The 16607-nt window shown below is 51.8% G+C and overlaps 1 protein-coding gene across 4 annotated transcripts in view; it reads right to left on the reverse strand.

The window, feature by feature from the left end:
- The window catches only part of CASZ1 (castor zinc finger 1), a 198772-nt gene that overhangs the window by 92158 nt on the left and 90007 nt on the right, over nt 1-16607 (reverse strand). For 2 of the 4 annotated variants that reach the window (XM_039564079.1, XM_039564076.1), the window contains exon 3: nt 13327-13412. The exons of the other annotated variants lie outside the window; for them this stretch is intronic. In XM_039564079.1, the coding sequence (XP_039420013.1) occupies nt 13327-13330 (4 nt within the window). In that variant the 5' untranslated portion in view covers nt 13331-13412. The remainder of the gene's footprint in view (nt 1-13326; nt 13413-16607) is intronic. 4 annotated transcript variants of the gene reach the window in all.

A 16607-nucleotide genomic window follows, 5' to 3' on the forward strand; every position in this document is an offset into this window, starting at 1 on the left:
GCATTCAAATACACACTTATCCATACACCATGACACGCATGAACCCACACACACAACCTAAACACACCTGGAGGATCCCCTCCACAGACTTCCCACTGTCCCTCCCACTCCTCCTTGCAGGAACAACTTGCCAAGGTGTTTTTTCAGGTGAAATCCACACCCTGCAGCTGACGCAATGGCAAGGCCTGATTTTCTATCTCAGCGATCTCCTGTCACAGGATCAGGTTTTTATTTCCCCATACTCCCTCCTTTGCCTCTTACCCAAGGAAAGTTGGTTCTTTCCTCTCTCAAGGGCTCTGAAGCTTTCTGCTCCTGTGCCCCCATGAGGGTAGCATCTCCCTTCCTTCCCCTATCCTTCCAGGGTATGGATCCACTCTGAGGAAAAGCTGCCTCTGACCGTTCCCTGCTGTGAAGAGGCTCCCGGACCCCCTGCTCTCCAGGAGCACTCGAGGGAAGGCAGCACCCCTCACCCTGCTCTGAACTGTGCTTCTGTGCCGTGGTGAGAGCTGCCCCATCCGCTCCAGCCACGTCTGCCCTTCTGTGGCAGGTGAAGAGATCTGTCTGTGTCCCTTTCCACCCTCCCAGGGGCATCAGAAGCTCTTGGTAATTAATGTTTGCCAGGTGCTCAGAGCTCCTCAGATGAAAAGTGCAATGGGAGGGGGAAGGATGATTAATTTATTATTATTACAGTTTAATGCTTTCCCCACAGACAGTGTGCCAGGGCTGAGCAGAGGGTGAGTCACACTGAGATGTGGGACATCCCCCTTTTTGTGTCTCTTCTACCTTTGTTTTTTATGCTTAGCCCATTTTCTTGGCAGTTTCTCCCTCCTTAGCTGGAGCTGGCCTGGGGGCCTGGGACCGTGCTCTGGATTCATGTGGGATCAGGGTGCTGGCTCTCAGATTGCAGGTTGGAGATCTGGCAGTGCTGTGCCCCTCCTCCTGCTCCTGCTTGGGGAGTCTATTAGGCAAATGCTCTTGCCCTATTTCTGTAATTTTGTTTGATTTCTGTTTCGTCAAGGGAGGTGCCCAAAGGCCTCGGGGCCTGGGCGGCAGGAGCAGACAATCCATGCTTTCTTTCCCTTTCCTTCTCTTTCCCTCCTTCCTTCTCAATTCAGTTTCAAGCACATTATTGGCACATGGCTCCCAGAAGCCACTGCCAAAGCAGCTGTGCTAAGTCTCAGTGTGCTGGGGAGGGCTCTGCTGGGAGTGCTTCTGCCATTTACTGTTCCTGGGCCTTACTCAAAGTGTTTGACACCAGCTCCCCACCATGTGGCTACTGCTTTTCCGGGCACTCCACAGCTTCCAGCATCTGCTGGAAGCCAGTGCCGCTCACCTCTTGACCACTGCCCAGAGGGAATGACTGTACTGGGAACGGGCCATACAGCACTGAAGGTACACGGCATGTGCTCCACAGGGGCCCAGGAAGACTTGGGGGGAAGGAGTGGCAGGGGTTTAAATGCACTAACAATTAGTTACAATTTACTGCAGCAATTAAAAGTGCAGCCTGGGGATTTTGGGGTGAGGAGGTAAGGGCATAGTCGTACCCAGGCATCAGGTCCAACAGGGAAGGTACCTGGCACTGAAAAGCAGGTGCTTTGCCTGCAAAACCAGCAAATACCACCCTGAACCCCACAAAGCCCCTGAGCCCAGGCTTGGCAAGGCAGGCAGCTGGGATGGGAAACTGCTGCCCAAGGATGGGTCCCAGTCTGGGCAAGACCTATTCCTACAGAGCACGGGGCAAGCGCAAAACGAAACGGTGACTTCTGTCTAGAGGATGTGCAAGCCAGTCTGCGTTCCTGCAGAGACACACTTGGATGCAAACGAAAATGTGAGCACAAGCCATGTGCACACACACAGAGTCACATGTAAATGCACAGATGTGGGAAGCCCTGTGCATGGTCCTGCAGCACACTGGCGTGCCCACCTGGGCACCCAGTACAGGGCTGGATTGTCATGGATATTTTAGCAGAGACTATCCTGCTCTGGACACATGTGGAAGGCCTGATGCCACGGAGACGTCAAGGGGCACTGGGTAGCGAGGAGTTGCTACCCTACTTACTCTACAGGGCAATGACGACTCCCCCAGCAGCTCTGTCCTGACATGGGCCGGGCACATTGGTAAAGGCTCCCAACATGCAGCTGAGCAAGTAACAGAGATGGGGCAGGTCAAGAGACAGGCTGGATTTTACAGGACTGACGCTGTGGAGTAGGGCTGGTCTACATAAATTCACTCTGGATTTGGTGTGGCTTGGGCAGGGGCAAGAGGAGAAAGGAGGGAAGGCAGAGGGAACCTGGCACACTGTCTGCTCTGCTCTACCTGCCCCATCACAGGCAGAAGTGGGGCACTGAGGCAGCTACAGAGCACTGTCAGGGAGTGTCCCCAATGGAGCAGTCACTCAATTCATTAGAAGTGACAATGAGGGGAGATGATGGAGGAGGTAAGAAATGGGCAGCAGACCCAGGACTGCACACAGTGAGGACTGACTGCTCTTCCTCCTCCGGAATGTGACAGCAGGATCCTCACCACAGCACAGGGAGGGAAGGCAAAGCGTCCCCTCGTACGCGAGCTGGTGGTGGCTGCGTTCCGAGAGCTGCCCGAGATGCGCTGCGCGTGCACCCGCGTGGGCTGGCCCTGCCTGGGCTGCCCGAGCTTCCACGCTGCTGACACAGGCGATGTGCCAGCACCGCATGCGAGTGGCTCCGAGCGAGGCGGGGACGCAGGCGCAGCGCCGGCGGGAGGCCCCTGGTGCTTGGGCACCGGAGCCCGTGTGCCGCCGGTGGCATCTGGGCACCGCCGTGCAGAGGCTGCACAGCCCCGGCGGAGGCGCGGCCCCCGGGAGCCCTGGCAGAGGGCCGGAGGGTGCGGGGAGCAGCGGCGGGCGCTAAGTGTGAGGCAGACGCAGCGATTGCATTACTGAAGGAGCCCGGGCTGGCAGTGCCGAGCTATCGTCCCTGTAATCCTGTTAGCCAGCAATCTCCATTCCGAAAGAGCTTCATTTCTTTGTGAATATTTGTAAACTAGATATCTAATGGAAAATTATAGGAAAATTATAGTGAAATTCATGACGAAGAAATCCGATTAGCCCTAATTCAATTATGCCATCTTAGCCCACACAGCACATTTCCCATTTTTTTCCCATAAATACCAATGCCAGGGGTCCGGGTAATCAAATAAAATTGAAAATCATCTTCCCATTAAATTCAATTAGCTGCAATTTCTAAAGCCTATCAGAGATTTTAATTACTAAATTATAAAATTCTCCAATGCTAAATTGAAACTAAAAAAATTGCACATCCTTATATTTCAGAAGAAAAAAACCCAGCAGAAACCTTGAAAAATACCCTTCTCCTCCCATCATCACCCACGTGAACACGGGTCTGGGCAAGCTTCACCAGAGAAATGAGTGTGGCGGGACATGAGCCAGGCCTAGGGAAGAAGGTGGCTACCTCTGAGAGAAAGTGTGTGGATATCAGCTGAGATTAAAACCTAAAGTCCAGCCCTAGCTCAGCAAGCTGGCTTGGAAGAGGGGAGAGGCTAGCCATCTGAGTAGTGTCTTTGCTCCCTTTTCCCTCACGAGCTCCTCGGTTGCGGCAGGTTTTCTGAGCTGCTGTGCCAGGCACTAGTGACAAGCCACCGTGCTCCCGCAGCTAGTAAAACAGCCGAGACTCTCTAGGAGCTGGAACGAGTTTTGCCTGCAGATGGGCTCGGTGAGGCAGTCCCTTGAGTCTCTGTGTGCCAAAGGCAGGGCAGGAGAGCTGGTGATGCCCAGAGGGAAGCAGGAGGGCAGATGCTAGCTTTGTGCTTCTGATAAAACTTCTTGAATAATGGCCATGCAAGCCCGGTCCTGACACTGAATTAAGGGAAGCTGGAGCCCTCAGCAAACTGATTTAGCTTGAAGCACTACTTCAGCAAACACGTGGGATGTTCCAGAGGAGGGGGACGTAATCACCCTTCCCTGATAGCACAGGGGACTCTCAGAGTTCACAGAGACACCAGGCAGGCAAGCCCATCCCTAAACTGTTCTTTATTCAACAACTAAACCAAGCAGGCAAATGGGGAAACCAACAAAGCCTGTGCCTACAGATGCTCTCTTCCAGCCCTGCTTCTCTGGGGACCAGCATGGAGGTGTCGAGGGGCAATTAACTGTGCGAACAAGTAGTGGGAGGAGAACGGAAGCTCAGCTCTCCAGTTACAATACCTGACCCTCCACGAGGCAGCAAGAGTAAGGATTTTCCAACGCTGCTTTTATGCCAGAGAGCACGTTTGCGTGGTACCCTAAAGGGTTTATTCACGTGCTAACATAAACGAAGCCAGTTTTCTCACAGCTCTAAATAGAAGCTCAGGTTGCCCTGAACCAGGCCGATACTTGGTTTAATTTACTGGGCACCCGAAAGTTGCCAGCAGGGAGTTGCCCGCAAACAGAACAACAACAAAAAAGTTAATGATCTGGGCTTTTTCTTTAATAAATAGGCAAACTGGCTGAGCCGGATTGTTGGCTGGGATTGGTCTCCCCTTTATCACCCTGGAGCTTCTGTGACACATTCTCCAAATCATCAGCATTTTGCAATTTGAGGTCGTTACCAAATAGTATTTTTTTGCCAAGGAAGGGAGAAAAATAAATTAATAATTAAGAAGCCCAAGCAGGGAGAGGCTGTGGGTTGGATGGCGCTGCCACCTCCGCGGGGATTGCTCAGGCACCTGGCAGCCTGCCCAGCGCGCACCTTGGTCGCTGTCTCACCCTGGAATGTGGTGCTGGCACCCAAGTGCTACTTGATTTTACTACGAATTAATCAAAGTCTCTTTTGCAAATGTCTAACACTAAATCACCACTGGCTGAGCTTAAAATGCAATTCCCCTGTTCCAGGGATTTGGTGCAAGGAGATTACCAGCTCCAGGTGAAGAGCTGAAGGGGGTTTCCTCTCTGCATATCTTCTGGTTCTCCAAGGCATCAGCCTCTCCCAGCTGGAAGGAAAATAGATTTCCCGCATGTCTTCTCCTGCTCACAGCAGGCAACTGCACAGACATCCAAGATATGCTGGGATAAATCCGTCTGTGCTGCTTGACTGGAGTGTAGTTACAGCAAAAAGGAGTTTGGCGTGACTGCGAGCTGACACAGGTGGCAGAGCACTGCACTGGCAGCTTGGGTGCACCTGTGACCCCACGTTTACGGAGCTGTGGAAGCACCTCCACGCAGGACAACACACAGAGGTGTGTACCTGCCTGCGTGGGTACGGCTGTCTGCACGTCTGTGCACATGGACATGCATGGCCTTGTGGCACCGTGTGTACACGCAGTGGCACTTGCCCACATATGTCTACAGGGCTGTGCAGTCAGATGTGGCTGCCCACAGACATTCTCTGAGGGTGTTCTTGCCATGTCAATGTGTACACGTCTCATTTGTCTCCAAACTTGCAGTCCTGAGCACCCTCCCTGTCCTGCCCAGTCCCCCAGAAGGCGGTTTGCCATGGCTGATGATCTGGATGGCATCAGCACATGTCCTCGCACTGCTCCAGCAACACACCACTCCCTGAGCCATGGGCGAGCTGTATTCTGCTCTCCACACTCTGCCTGTCTCAGAGCCCTTTCCTATTTTCAGTGCTCACTAGACCGTGAATTCACCTTCATACCAGTTACAGGGTTATTTAGCTTCTCCTGACATTGATAACCACCAAACTTTCACTGGCAGCTCAGCTTTCTCCCAGGAGACATGCAGCACTCCTCTCTCCCATGCCCGTGGTACCCCACCCACACACACCCACCAGGAGCACGGGGGCAGGTGCCCTAGCAGGACACGGTGCCTCAGAACACTGTTCACCCACCAGCCACAGTCACTTATCCCCAACCCACATCTACACTGTGAAAAAGAGGAACAGAGCAGAAGAGGTAAAAACTGGATGGAAAGAATGAAATAGAGGACAGGGGAAGAGAGAGAGAAGGGGGAAAAGGTGATAAAGCAAAACCAGTACAGAGGAGGAAAACTCCCTAAGACAACAGAGAAAGGAGCAGGGAGGGAGGCGAGAAGAGCACAGGAATATACTGTGGGGTTTTGCCCCTGCATACCCCACAAAGCAACGCTCTCCAGCAGTTGACACCAACATACTCTACAGCTCTCCCTGAAATCTTGTGCCCTTGTGCAGCAGCTGGACTAGCTGTGCATAGGCTGGGGCACTGCCGAGGAGTAACAAGGATGATCAGCCTGTATGGGTAACATGGGATTGCCCCCAGGGTGTCCCAACACCGCGAGAGTGCAGAAAACCCCAAACTTGAGGATGAAACCTCCCTGCAGGGCCAAGCACAAGGAAGGTCAAGCCTGTCCCTCCTACTGATCCCCTGTCATGAGGAAACTCTACTCTCCTTTGCTGGCCCAGAGCCACCTCTGCCACTCACCCTCCCACTGGCTCTGGGCCATTGCTGTCTGTTCCCCCTACTGCAGACCTGTAAGGCACCTTTTTGCCAGCTCTCCCCTCCCCTGCCACAGCCTCTGTCTCCTGGCATCGTATCTTTGGCACAAGGCCTTGCTGCTCACCCCTGGCCATGTGGGCTTGCTCCCCAGTCCCCTGCGCTTTCCCATTCTGCCTGAACAATCCCCAGGTGAAGCAAGTGCTGCAGCGCCATTTCACTCTGAAACCAAGCATGTGCTGACAGCGAGTGGCATCCCCAGGAGCTCCTCCTTGGCCCCCAGGGCTGTGCAGGGCCAGACGCTGCTGACAAGGTGCACAAGTCGCTGCACAACTTATGATACCTCTTCCCATCTGTGTGGCTCCCCTGGCTCTGCCCCAAGCTGTGCCTGCAGCAAGTCACCCATCCCACTGTGTCCATCCCTGTCTCCCGTCCCACACAGCCTCTTGGAGCAGATTGACCCCATATCCCAGGAGACAAAATCCCTCCTCCTTTGGCCCAGGGATTTCATCTCTGCTGTAACAAAGAGCTCAAAGCAGGGACTTTGTTATGTCCCCACAGATGTGGGGATAAGGATAAACACGATTCCTGTATCTCCCCCAAGTGTGTAATGATATGTTCTCACAAGCATAGACACAGGTCTGCACACGTAACATGGAACAGAATAGCATGGATGTAGAAAGGGTGCTGGTAGGGGGACAGAGCTGCTCTTGTCCCTGAGGCAGTTGTTGCTGACTCCACCTAACACCAGAGACTGCAATACAGACGGAACTGGTGTGACTTTTGGGGTTGTCCTGGGCAGAGCCAGGAGCTGGATTTGATGATCCCATATGGATCCCTTCCAACTCAGGATATTCCATCATTCTGTGATTCTATGATTCTGTGAACGGCAAGGGCCCAAAGGGATGAGAACAGGATGGACCAAAGCAGTAGCCCTGGCACAAGTTTATCACAGCCAAATGCTTTTGGCACAAGTTCTTCACACACAAACACTTTCCCCTGTCCTCCAGCTTCTTTGGGATGGTTCCTACCACTGGAGCCTCTGCTGGCTTCACATGGCCTGGCAGATTTGTGGAAAGACAGCAGAGACACCCCTGCTGCCTCACCTGCCCCGGCTCCTGCTTTCCCCATATCACCATGAAAAAAAAACTCTGTGCAAACAATAGATCAATAGAGCCCCCCGCCCCTTTGGAAGGAAAACAAACACCCGGATCACCGCAAATTAGAGAACGTTTCGCTTCACTTCATCCAAACAGGCTGACAATTTTTTTGGGTTGTTGCCACGGTGACAGAGTAACACAGCGTTCAGCCTGTTGCAGAACAATCAATTAAGTTAATGCCTCGGAGTGCCTGTTTACCCTTCCATTTAGGAGGTGCTGCTCTCCCTCACGCTTTCTCTCTAGCTTCTTTTAAATTTCTCATCCTTTGCTTCCTGCTCCTAGTTCTTCTCTATTTAACCTAAAAATAAAGTCCCTTCCCTAACTACCTCCTGGCTTGTAAGGAGCCTTCCACTTTTTGGAATGATCACCTGGAATAAAGTTTTTCCTCCCTCTGACTCCTGTCATTTCATGTTCCTTCCTGGAAAAACTGGGGATTTACCTTTAGGTTGCACGGTACAGCCCTGTGGTGTGCTCAGGTACTTCCAAAGTTTCTAAAGGCCATCCCCTGGGGAGAGTAGGCACCTTCTGAAGAGACAGAGTAACTGCTTTTAACAAGATGAAGTAACTTGAACTAAAGATCTATGAAGTTACCAGCAACCCTTCCACTATTGCTGTTTTTTACACTGTGAGCTGTAACCATAAATGAAGAACCACCTTGTGCTAAATGCTGTTTGAAAAGGAGACCTACAAAAGGGTCTCACAAGAGTCTACGTCTCATCCTATGGTCCATGTCAAACGAAACTCCTAAATATTTGCTTAAATAATTTTGGCTTAAGGAAAACTCAACCCAGTGCTCAAAGCATTGTGCTGAACTGAGGTTATGGCGAGGAGGCTTTAAAGGGGGCACCACGGCCAGGAGACTATGGCAGATCCATCACTCCAGTCCTTTAAAAGAAAGGATGCCAAAGCATCTCTTGGCTCTGCCCTGGCCACCAGCAGTCTGCCAGGCCTTTCACAGCTTCACATGCTCCTGCCACTGACCTTGTGGGTTTATTTCCTGCCTCGCAGGCAGTGTGAGTAGTTACACTTGGCCGTGTAGCTTCACTGCCTGTCTGCAGCCACTTTCTCATCCCTTGCTCAGTGAGCAGCAATAACTGCCCTGCATCTTCCCCAACCCTCCTGCAGACTGCAGCACTGAAAGAACACCTCCGACATCCTGGGTGAAAATGAGGTGTGAGAGGATTTATCCAAGGCCAAGCCTGAGATATAACTGAGGGCTTCTGTCTCCTGATCTCTCTGCATCCTGATGCTGTCTTTCTCATCAACACAATATTCCTATGTTTTTCTTTGAAATCTGAGGAAAAATGTCCATCTCCCTTGTATCCTCATCCTAAAGGAAGAGGCAAGCATGATGTGAAAACAGGAAGATTCCATGATACTGTCTTCTCATCCTGCCACTAGCAACAAGTGCCTAAATGTAAAGTGTACATTAATTTAGTATTGAACAGATGGAAGAAAACTGTAGACCAAGCAGATAAGGAAGAATTGTGCTCAAACACTAGGAAAAATTACAAGTAATAGGTCAAATACAACATCTTCTCCCTGCTTCCCAAGCTGGATCCTTTTCCAAGGACTCCACTCTCACAAGCTAACACAAGCCTGCTCAGGGGGGAGCACTGAGGCTGGGTCTGCATGGGCTGCAGGACAGCCATGCCCCAGGTCCCACCGGTTCACTCCTCTCCCCCTCCCTGAGAAGAAGTTGTCAGCAGAACCTGTTGGAGCAGGGGCTCGTTGACTGCTCCCTGTCCATTACAGCCCGGATTATAAGCATATTGCACAGTGCTCTCTGCACGGTGCTGGGGAAATCCAATACGCTGAAAGGTTAATGCAATCAATTAGGGTGACAAGGAAGTAGAGTAAAGCCTTTTGAGTAGATGAAAGGGAGAGAAAGATGGAGACAGGGAAAAGCAAAGAGAAGCAGGGGGGGAGCAAAGAGTGGGAGGAGGAGAAGGAGGAAGACAGTATACAGGACTTGTGCTGTAGACCTCAGGGTGCTGGTGTGGCCAAGGGCACCATCCTCCTCTAGCACGGATGGGGTAGTGTCATTCACAGATACGAGGCAGGCCATGGGTCCCCAAGGCAGCAGCTGGGCCAGGACTCCCTGTTCATGGCTTCTCCTGCAGAATGTGGAGTCCTGCTCAAACTACAGCTGCCCAGGCTGTCCTGCCACCAACCTGCTCCCTAAGGGTGGTCGCTGGGGGACTGGCAAAAGTTCCGGTGTCCTTCCTGCCCAGGTACTCAGAAGGCATGGAAGAAACTGATTAGATTTGCAAGGCAAAGGATCTCAGCAAGCCGTGGGGGAGCATAAAGGGAGGAGAAAGAGGGAACAGGAAGGACAAAGAGAACTTCAGGCTGTTCATAACACTGTGCATAAAGATAAGGATGAGCACCATCTCTGCAGACTTCCTAGGTAGACACTGGTCATCACCACTGGCCACTTCCCTGCACCTATCCCCTCGTGCCTGCAAGCATCTGTAACGTAAGTGCTCTCACTTTTCCAGCCTCCTTCCACGTGTGTCACCCTGGGCTCTCCTGCAAGGCCAGAGGACAAGCCTCAGCCAGTGCCCAGCTGTAGTGGTTTCATCCCTGCCTGCAGATGGTTTAATGAGGAGGCTGTGGCACTCAAGCCACCATCACAGCACGGAGATCCCAGTGCCATAGCGTACATCCTGCTGCTCCGTCCAGCATGGCACAGGCCTTCCCCCGGGCATTCAGCTCAGGGAAGAGCCCCATCCTTCCCCTCTGGCCCCCCGAGCCGCTGCTGACTGGCTGAACTCCTGCTCTCTGACCCCCAAGTGGAGCAGTACTTCATTAACCTGGGCTGACAGGTCAGTGAGCGCAGCCCCTTCCTACCACAGCTCCTGCTCGGGCACAGCTCAGCCAGGGAGAACGTGACACCAGCTCATTAGAACAAATTATTACTCTATAACCCCTGCTGCAATGTCCCTTAATATGCCTATTTAGCAAGAGACAAGTCCTGGTGGGCTCCTCGGCATTAAAACAACCTCACAAATCACCAGAGGCACAAGCATCATGATCTCTGCTTCTGGGGTGGAGAGAGGGTGGCTGTTCCTTGGATGGGTGCTGGAGGGGCACAGAGTCCTGGGCTATTCCCCTGCTGCAAAATGACGCTCCAGATATTGATGGGAGATGTTCTGCAGGCAGGGAGTTGCCATCTGGCTGTGGCTCACTGTGCTGCCAAACGTGCCCAAGCTTCAGCACAACAAAGTGTTGTTCCCTCATTGAAGTCCACTGAGGAAGTGTTCTGGGATGCCCGTTCAAACCATTGGGCCTGTTTTCCTCTGCCTTATCCCTGCCTAACTCTGCCCTCAGCATTACCATCAGTGTCATGTTCCACGTTAGACCTACAAGATAGAAATGTTTCCCTGTGATATATATGAAATCAGAGCCTGGCTTTCCAAATCCATCTACAACACGAACCATACCTACTCACTCCTTCAGGTTAACCAGCAAAGCCAAAGAACAAGTTTGGAAGCTGACACTGCTGGCAGGCACTGTGTGCTGTCTCCCCATGCGAGGCCATGCTAAATTTTGGGGGATAAACCCACTGCACATGAAAGCAGTTGGCTCACACCTTTGCAGGGAGGGCTGTCAGCTTTCTAGGACTAATCCAGAAATTAAAGAACTGCCGTAGTTTTGGGCACAGCGAGTGAGATATCACAGGCAAAGACAGAAATGTGGGCAAATGTCAGAGGAAGGCTGCTACTAAACAGGAGCAGGGAGCATGAGGAAATCAACCTCCAACCTGACCTTTAGAAGAGGGAAAAGGGAGAAATAAAACAGTGATTCATATAACAGAGAGAAGTGGCAGCAGTGCCAGGCAGGAGACAGTGAGGAAGAAAAGTAATGGAAAGAATAGAAGAAAGTGTGAAAAGTGTGTGATGCTGGGCACAGAGAAGGGCAGGATGAAAGCAAACGAATGGAGAAATGAGGGACCTGAGAGAAACAGAGAGAGGGAGGGTGGGAGGAAAAGGAGGAGAAAAGAGCAAGAACAGCCATGCAGCGAGGAGCACGCGGGCAAGGCAGAGCGCTGTAACCAGGGTTGTGAAGCATGAAAAGGGAAGAATCTGCCTGTTCCTTTCAGCACTTGGAGCATGGCGCTCAGTGGTGACCTACACTGTGCCCGGCTGTGATCACGTTTTCAGGGCCACTGCCTGCCGATCCCAAACAATGATGAGGAGCCTTTGAAGTCAGAGAAAGAAGCCGCAATGTGAACTGGGGGACTTTTTTTTCCCCCCTTTTTTCCCCCTCCATTTTTTTAAGGGCCGGGGAAAGAAGGGAGGAAAAGGAAGGCCTGAAGTGGTGGGGGGAAGGTTGGGGGAGAGGTTGCAAGGACAGAATGGAGAGTTGCTCTCGGTGGGGTGCCCCGAAACGAGAGAGACAAAAAGAAAACAAACAGTTTATGAGTAGGGCACATGCTGCCTGTGTCTGCATGCCCCACACTGCTGGCCCCCCATGCTCCCAGGGAGGCTTCTGTTCCCCAGCAATGATGGATGGACGCATAGGGCCATTCAGGCCTGCCATGTTACAGCAGCAGTATTTACATAACACTGGCCTTCCACCGGTCACCTCTGACACTGCCAAGCCCAGCTTGGGGCCCCCTCCCACCCCAGCCAGCCTGGGCCCCTCTGATGCTGCTCAGACTCAGTCCATAAGCTCCCCAAAACTGGGCATCAAGGGTCTCCACTGCTGCAGTGATGCTCTTAAGCGCACACACTGCAGTGAGTGCTCCTGGCACCTCTGAGTAATGTCTCACAGGGCAGAGCACTTTGCACCCTCCCCACGGCCTGTCCTGCCCTCAGACCTGTCTTGGTGCCTGGGGATGGAGGGGAGCAATGCAAGAGGCCAGCTGCATCTGGTGATGCAGGGGGTACAGAGCAGAGACATGGGGAGAGAGTGGGAACTCTTCAGGTGACACACAAGGAACTTCATGGTCCTCCTGGGGCCAGGAATAAAAGCCAGGGACAGCAGGAACTGCCTCAGTGTGGCAAGGACTTCTCAGCAACCGTTATCTGAAGTGGCAGAGGGAGTGTCTTATCCAGCACATGGAGATAAGGCATTTAAGAGACAAAATCATCTTCCATTTCCCTGGACTCTAGACCTCTAACTCTTACCAGGCATAGACTAAGTGACCATCCATGTCTAGGAGTCTGTGAAGCTTTCTTCTAAGACAGACCATGAGGGTCTAGGTAAAGGGAAAACCCAGGAAAGTCTGGGTTCTGCTGGAGGCACAGAGCTGCTTCCACACTACCACCATGGTTCTGCAGTCTGAATAGATAAAAATGTTGCAGAAGAGGAGAAGAACATGCACATCACCATCTGAATTATGTGAACTGAGCTCAGCAAAACTTCACAGTAGATGGAGACTGCACCCTATTCAGTGAAAGGACCTTACATCCATCTCTCCCAGCACGCATGGATAAAGATAAAGCAGTTCCCTTTCACCAAAATCCTTACACGCTTTTTTAGCTGTAACGATAGAGGCAGCAGAGAAGATAATTGAGGAAAACCCTCAGTGACAAAACCAGGTGCCCAGAACAACTGGTGTACAAAGATGAAGACAGGATTAGGACACACATATGCCATGTCTGCACTGGACCTTCTTCTGTTTCCATCTCTCTTTATGAGTAACAACAGTCCAACCCCAGAAATTCTAGTGATTCTAATTCACAGCCACAGTGAGCAGGCCATAAGTGTGAGAGAGGCACAGAGGAAAAGAGAACGCAGGAGGGCATAGTGACATACCCATTGCAGTCTGAAGTCTCTCCTACCTTTCGGAGATTTCAAGGCCTGGTTTCTTGCCTCGATTTTAGCTCTAAATTCACTTCATTCTGGAGTGAGAAAAGAAAGGATCCAGTTAACACACAGGGCACACCTGAGTAAGAGCCAAGACTCATAAAAGCTGGGTAAGAACACGGGACATTCACACTCCACAAGGGAACAAAATGCTTTCCTGCTCCTGGCTGTACCCCACGGTGCCATGCACCCCACGGCACTTCTCTGTGCAAGAGGCTCCTAATAAGAGTTGGGAATAATTTCACAGAGAGAGCAGCTATTACTGGCCTGAATCCTGCTCCCTAGGTACCAGAGACAGACCTTGTGCTGGTCTGCTCCATACTTTGTCCATGCATCTAAGGCTGCGTTCTGCTCCACGTCAAATTTTTCCCTTCCCAATCTTCAAATTTCCTCTGTTGACCCCTTCTTCCCAGAGGTTCACCTGTGGGCTAATGCTGAGGCTTCCCTTGCACACCTTGTGGGTCACAAGCTGATGGGGTGCAGGACTGGGTCACATGTCACTGAACCCTCTTATCCATTCATCTGTGCATTTTCCACCCAGGAGAATGCAGAGAGTGAGGAGGAAGGAGAAAAGGGACAGGGGAAAAAAAGTCACAGCAAAACACATGAAAAGTAAATTGAATTATTTAAAACCATATGTTCCAAAAATGTGACAGAGCATAAAAGCCGTGCCATGAGACTTTTGGAGGGGGTTATTCTGTGCAGGCAGGGTGGGAGGAGAGCTCACGGCTGGGGGAGGACTGCTCTGCAGTCAGACAGGGACCTCCCTCTCCCAGAGCCCGGAGGTGGCCATGAGCACAGGGTGGCTTCATGCACAGTGGCAAGGGCACCTGGCCCATTCCTGTACCTGTGTTTCGCAGCCCTGCCAAAACGGCTCTCACAACTGCCCAGGGTGGCAGTAGAATGACAAACTGTCCCAAGGTCACAACACAGTGTGCCCATAGTTGAATCCAGGAGCCCCAGCTGTCCATGCCACACACCGGCTCTCCACATGCTCCCTTCTCCAGGTGCAGCAGTGTGTGCCACCACTCAGCCCTTCTGGGACCCTCTTGGGTCCCTTGTAGGGCAAAAGTGAGAGGGATTCAGGGGTCTCTGTGCTGCTGCCATGGCTCACCCCTGTGTTGCAGGGCCCTGGTGCTCTGTGCATGTGGACGGCCTCCTCCTGTCACTCTGCCACTGCCAAAGATAGATGCCACGTGTTGGCTGGGACCCAGAGCAGGAAGGAGCTGGTGAGATATTCCAGATGGATGGATGGACAGGAGAATGGAGCCCCTTGGGTGAGGAAGGTGCATTACCAGCCTGGCTCCTTCTTTTCCCACTCAAATCCTGATGCTAAAAAGGCTGGGGGCACGGCTGGAGTAACAGCTCCCCGACTTGAGGTGCTTCTCCCACCCTGGCACCCTCGGTCCTTCTGACATCCCTTCTTCCACCTTTTTCTTCCCTTTGTTCTCCCTTTCTTCCTCGCTCTTTCCACTGCTTTCTCTGCTACTCTGTCACACTGTTTTTTCTCTCCCACTCTTTTGTTCTGTCCCTCTTTCCCAAGCTCTCTGCCCGTGACTCTCTGCCTTGCTGCCTTCATTCCCTCACCCCTGTGCATGATCATTTCTTGGGTTTGGGTTTTTAATTGTTTTTTTTTTTTTACTCCTCTTCTTTTGGCCTCAGCTTATCAATGATGCAAGAGGAATAACGCCAATTTACTTAGAATGTGTAATCCCCAAATCAGATTGGGGGATTGTATGAGGCAATATGACCTTGCATATGTCTCCATTAAAGCCAGCCAGGCCTCCTCTTGTATTCTGTGTTCCCAGTACATATTTAGACAGATAACGCTAATTGTACTTGACATGTCCTCTTAAGGATGGACTCTTCCCTCCCCCAGCTCTGCTTCCCTGCCTGACAATGTGCCAGAGCCGAGCCCGCTCACTCGCAGTGTGGCACGGCACAGCACCTGTGGGAAAGGCCGAGTGGGCGTCTGGCATGGCCCTCACACCCAGCCCCACTGCGGGCCAGCCTCCAGCACCACACTGCTCCGTATGGGAAGGGGGCCAGAGAGGACAAGGAGCAGGGGGAGGGCTGCTGGGACATAGTTAATCTGAGATTACACACTGTTACTGTGTCAATTGTGGCTTCCCCAGGAAAAAAGCCTTCAGACAAAGAGAGGAGACTTGCCCACCATGAACATCTTTGAAGTCTCCCTCCTTTCCAGTGATGGGCTTCTACCCCCCACCTCTTAGCTCCCACATCTGCTTTGGGTAAATATTTGTATTTGGCTACTGGACCCCAGATCCAGCTTCTAGGGAACATCATTGTAAAATCATAAAGTCCTAGAATGGTTTGGGTTGGAAGGCACCTTTAAAGGTCATATAGTCCAACTCCCCCGCCATAGGTAGGGACACCTTACACTAGACTGCGTTGCTCCAAGCTCCGCCCAACCTAGCCTTCAACACTTCCAGGGATGGGGCAGCCACAGCTTCTCTAGGCAACCTGTGCCAGGGTCTCACTACCCTTGCCATAACAATTTTCCTCCTTATATCTAGGCTAAATTGTCCCTCTTTTAGTTTAAAACCATCACCCCTTGTCCAGTCACTATAGGCCCTGCTAAAAAGATTGTCCCCATCTTTCTTGTGAGCCCCCCTGAAGAAGCACTGAAAAGCTGCCTCTTCCCTGTGCCTGCCATTCATCGCTGCTCCAGAGCAGACATGCAGGATGCAGGAGGAGGAGGAGGGGAGCTTATTCCAAGGAAACCAATGGATCCAAACTCTTTGCCAAAGTGGACTCAGTTTTTTTTTTTCCCCCTTGACACAACATCCTAATTCGACTTTTTCAGTATCTTTCCTTCAACAACCTTTTTTCCTTCCTCCCCTTCCTACCCGGCAACTGCACATTTATTAATTCATGAGGCACTAATTAGTTCTTTGTTTAATTTTGTGTTAAACAGACTGACCGGAATGATAACGACTTGCAGCGTTGCATTACGGTCCCCAACCGCCCCTGTTTTCTGACAACAAGGGAGCGCAGTGAGACTGGCGTGATGAACCCCAATTCCCACTCCAGTTGCACTTCATTAAGTCAAAATGTGACAAGAAGCTTAGAGAGCAACTTTCAGATCGGATCGCACATAACAATTGGGCAGGAAACTTTCCAAGGGGGAAGCGGGAGAGGCACTCGCAGTGAAGGCTGGCACCGCGTGCAATCCCCTGGCGTGCCTGCCTTAAAGGAGCCAGCTCAGG

This window comes from Corvus cornix, chromosome 21, assembly GCF_000738735.6.
Source record: "Corvus cornix cornix isolate S_Up_H32 chromosome 21, ASM73873v5, whole genome shotgun sequence".
NCBI lineage: Eukaryota > Metazoa > Chordata > Aves > Passeriformes > Corvidae > Corvus > Corvus cornix.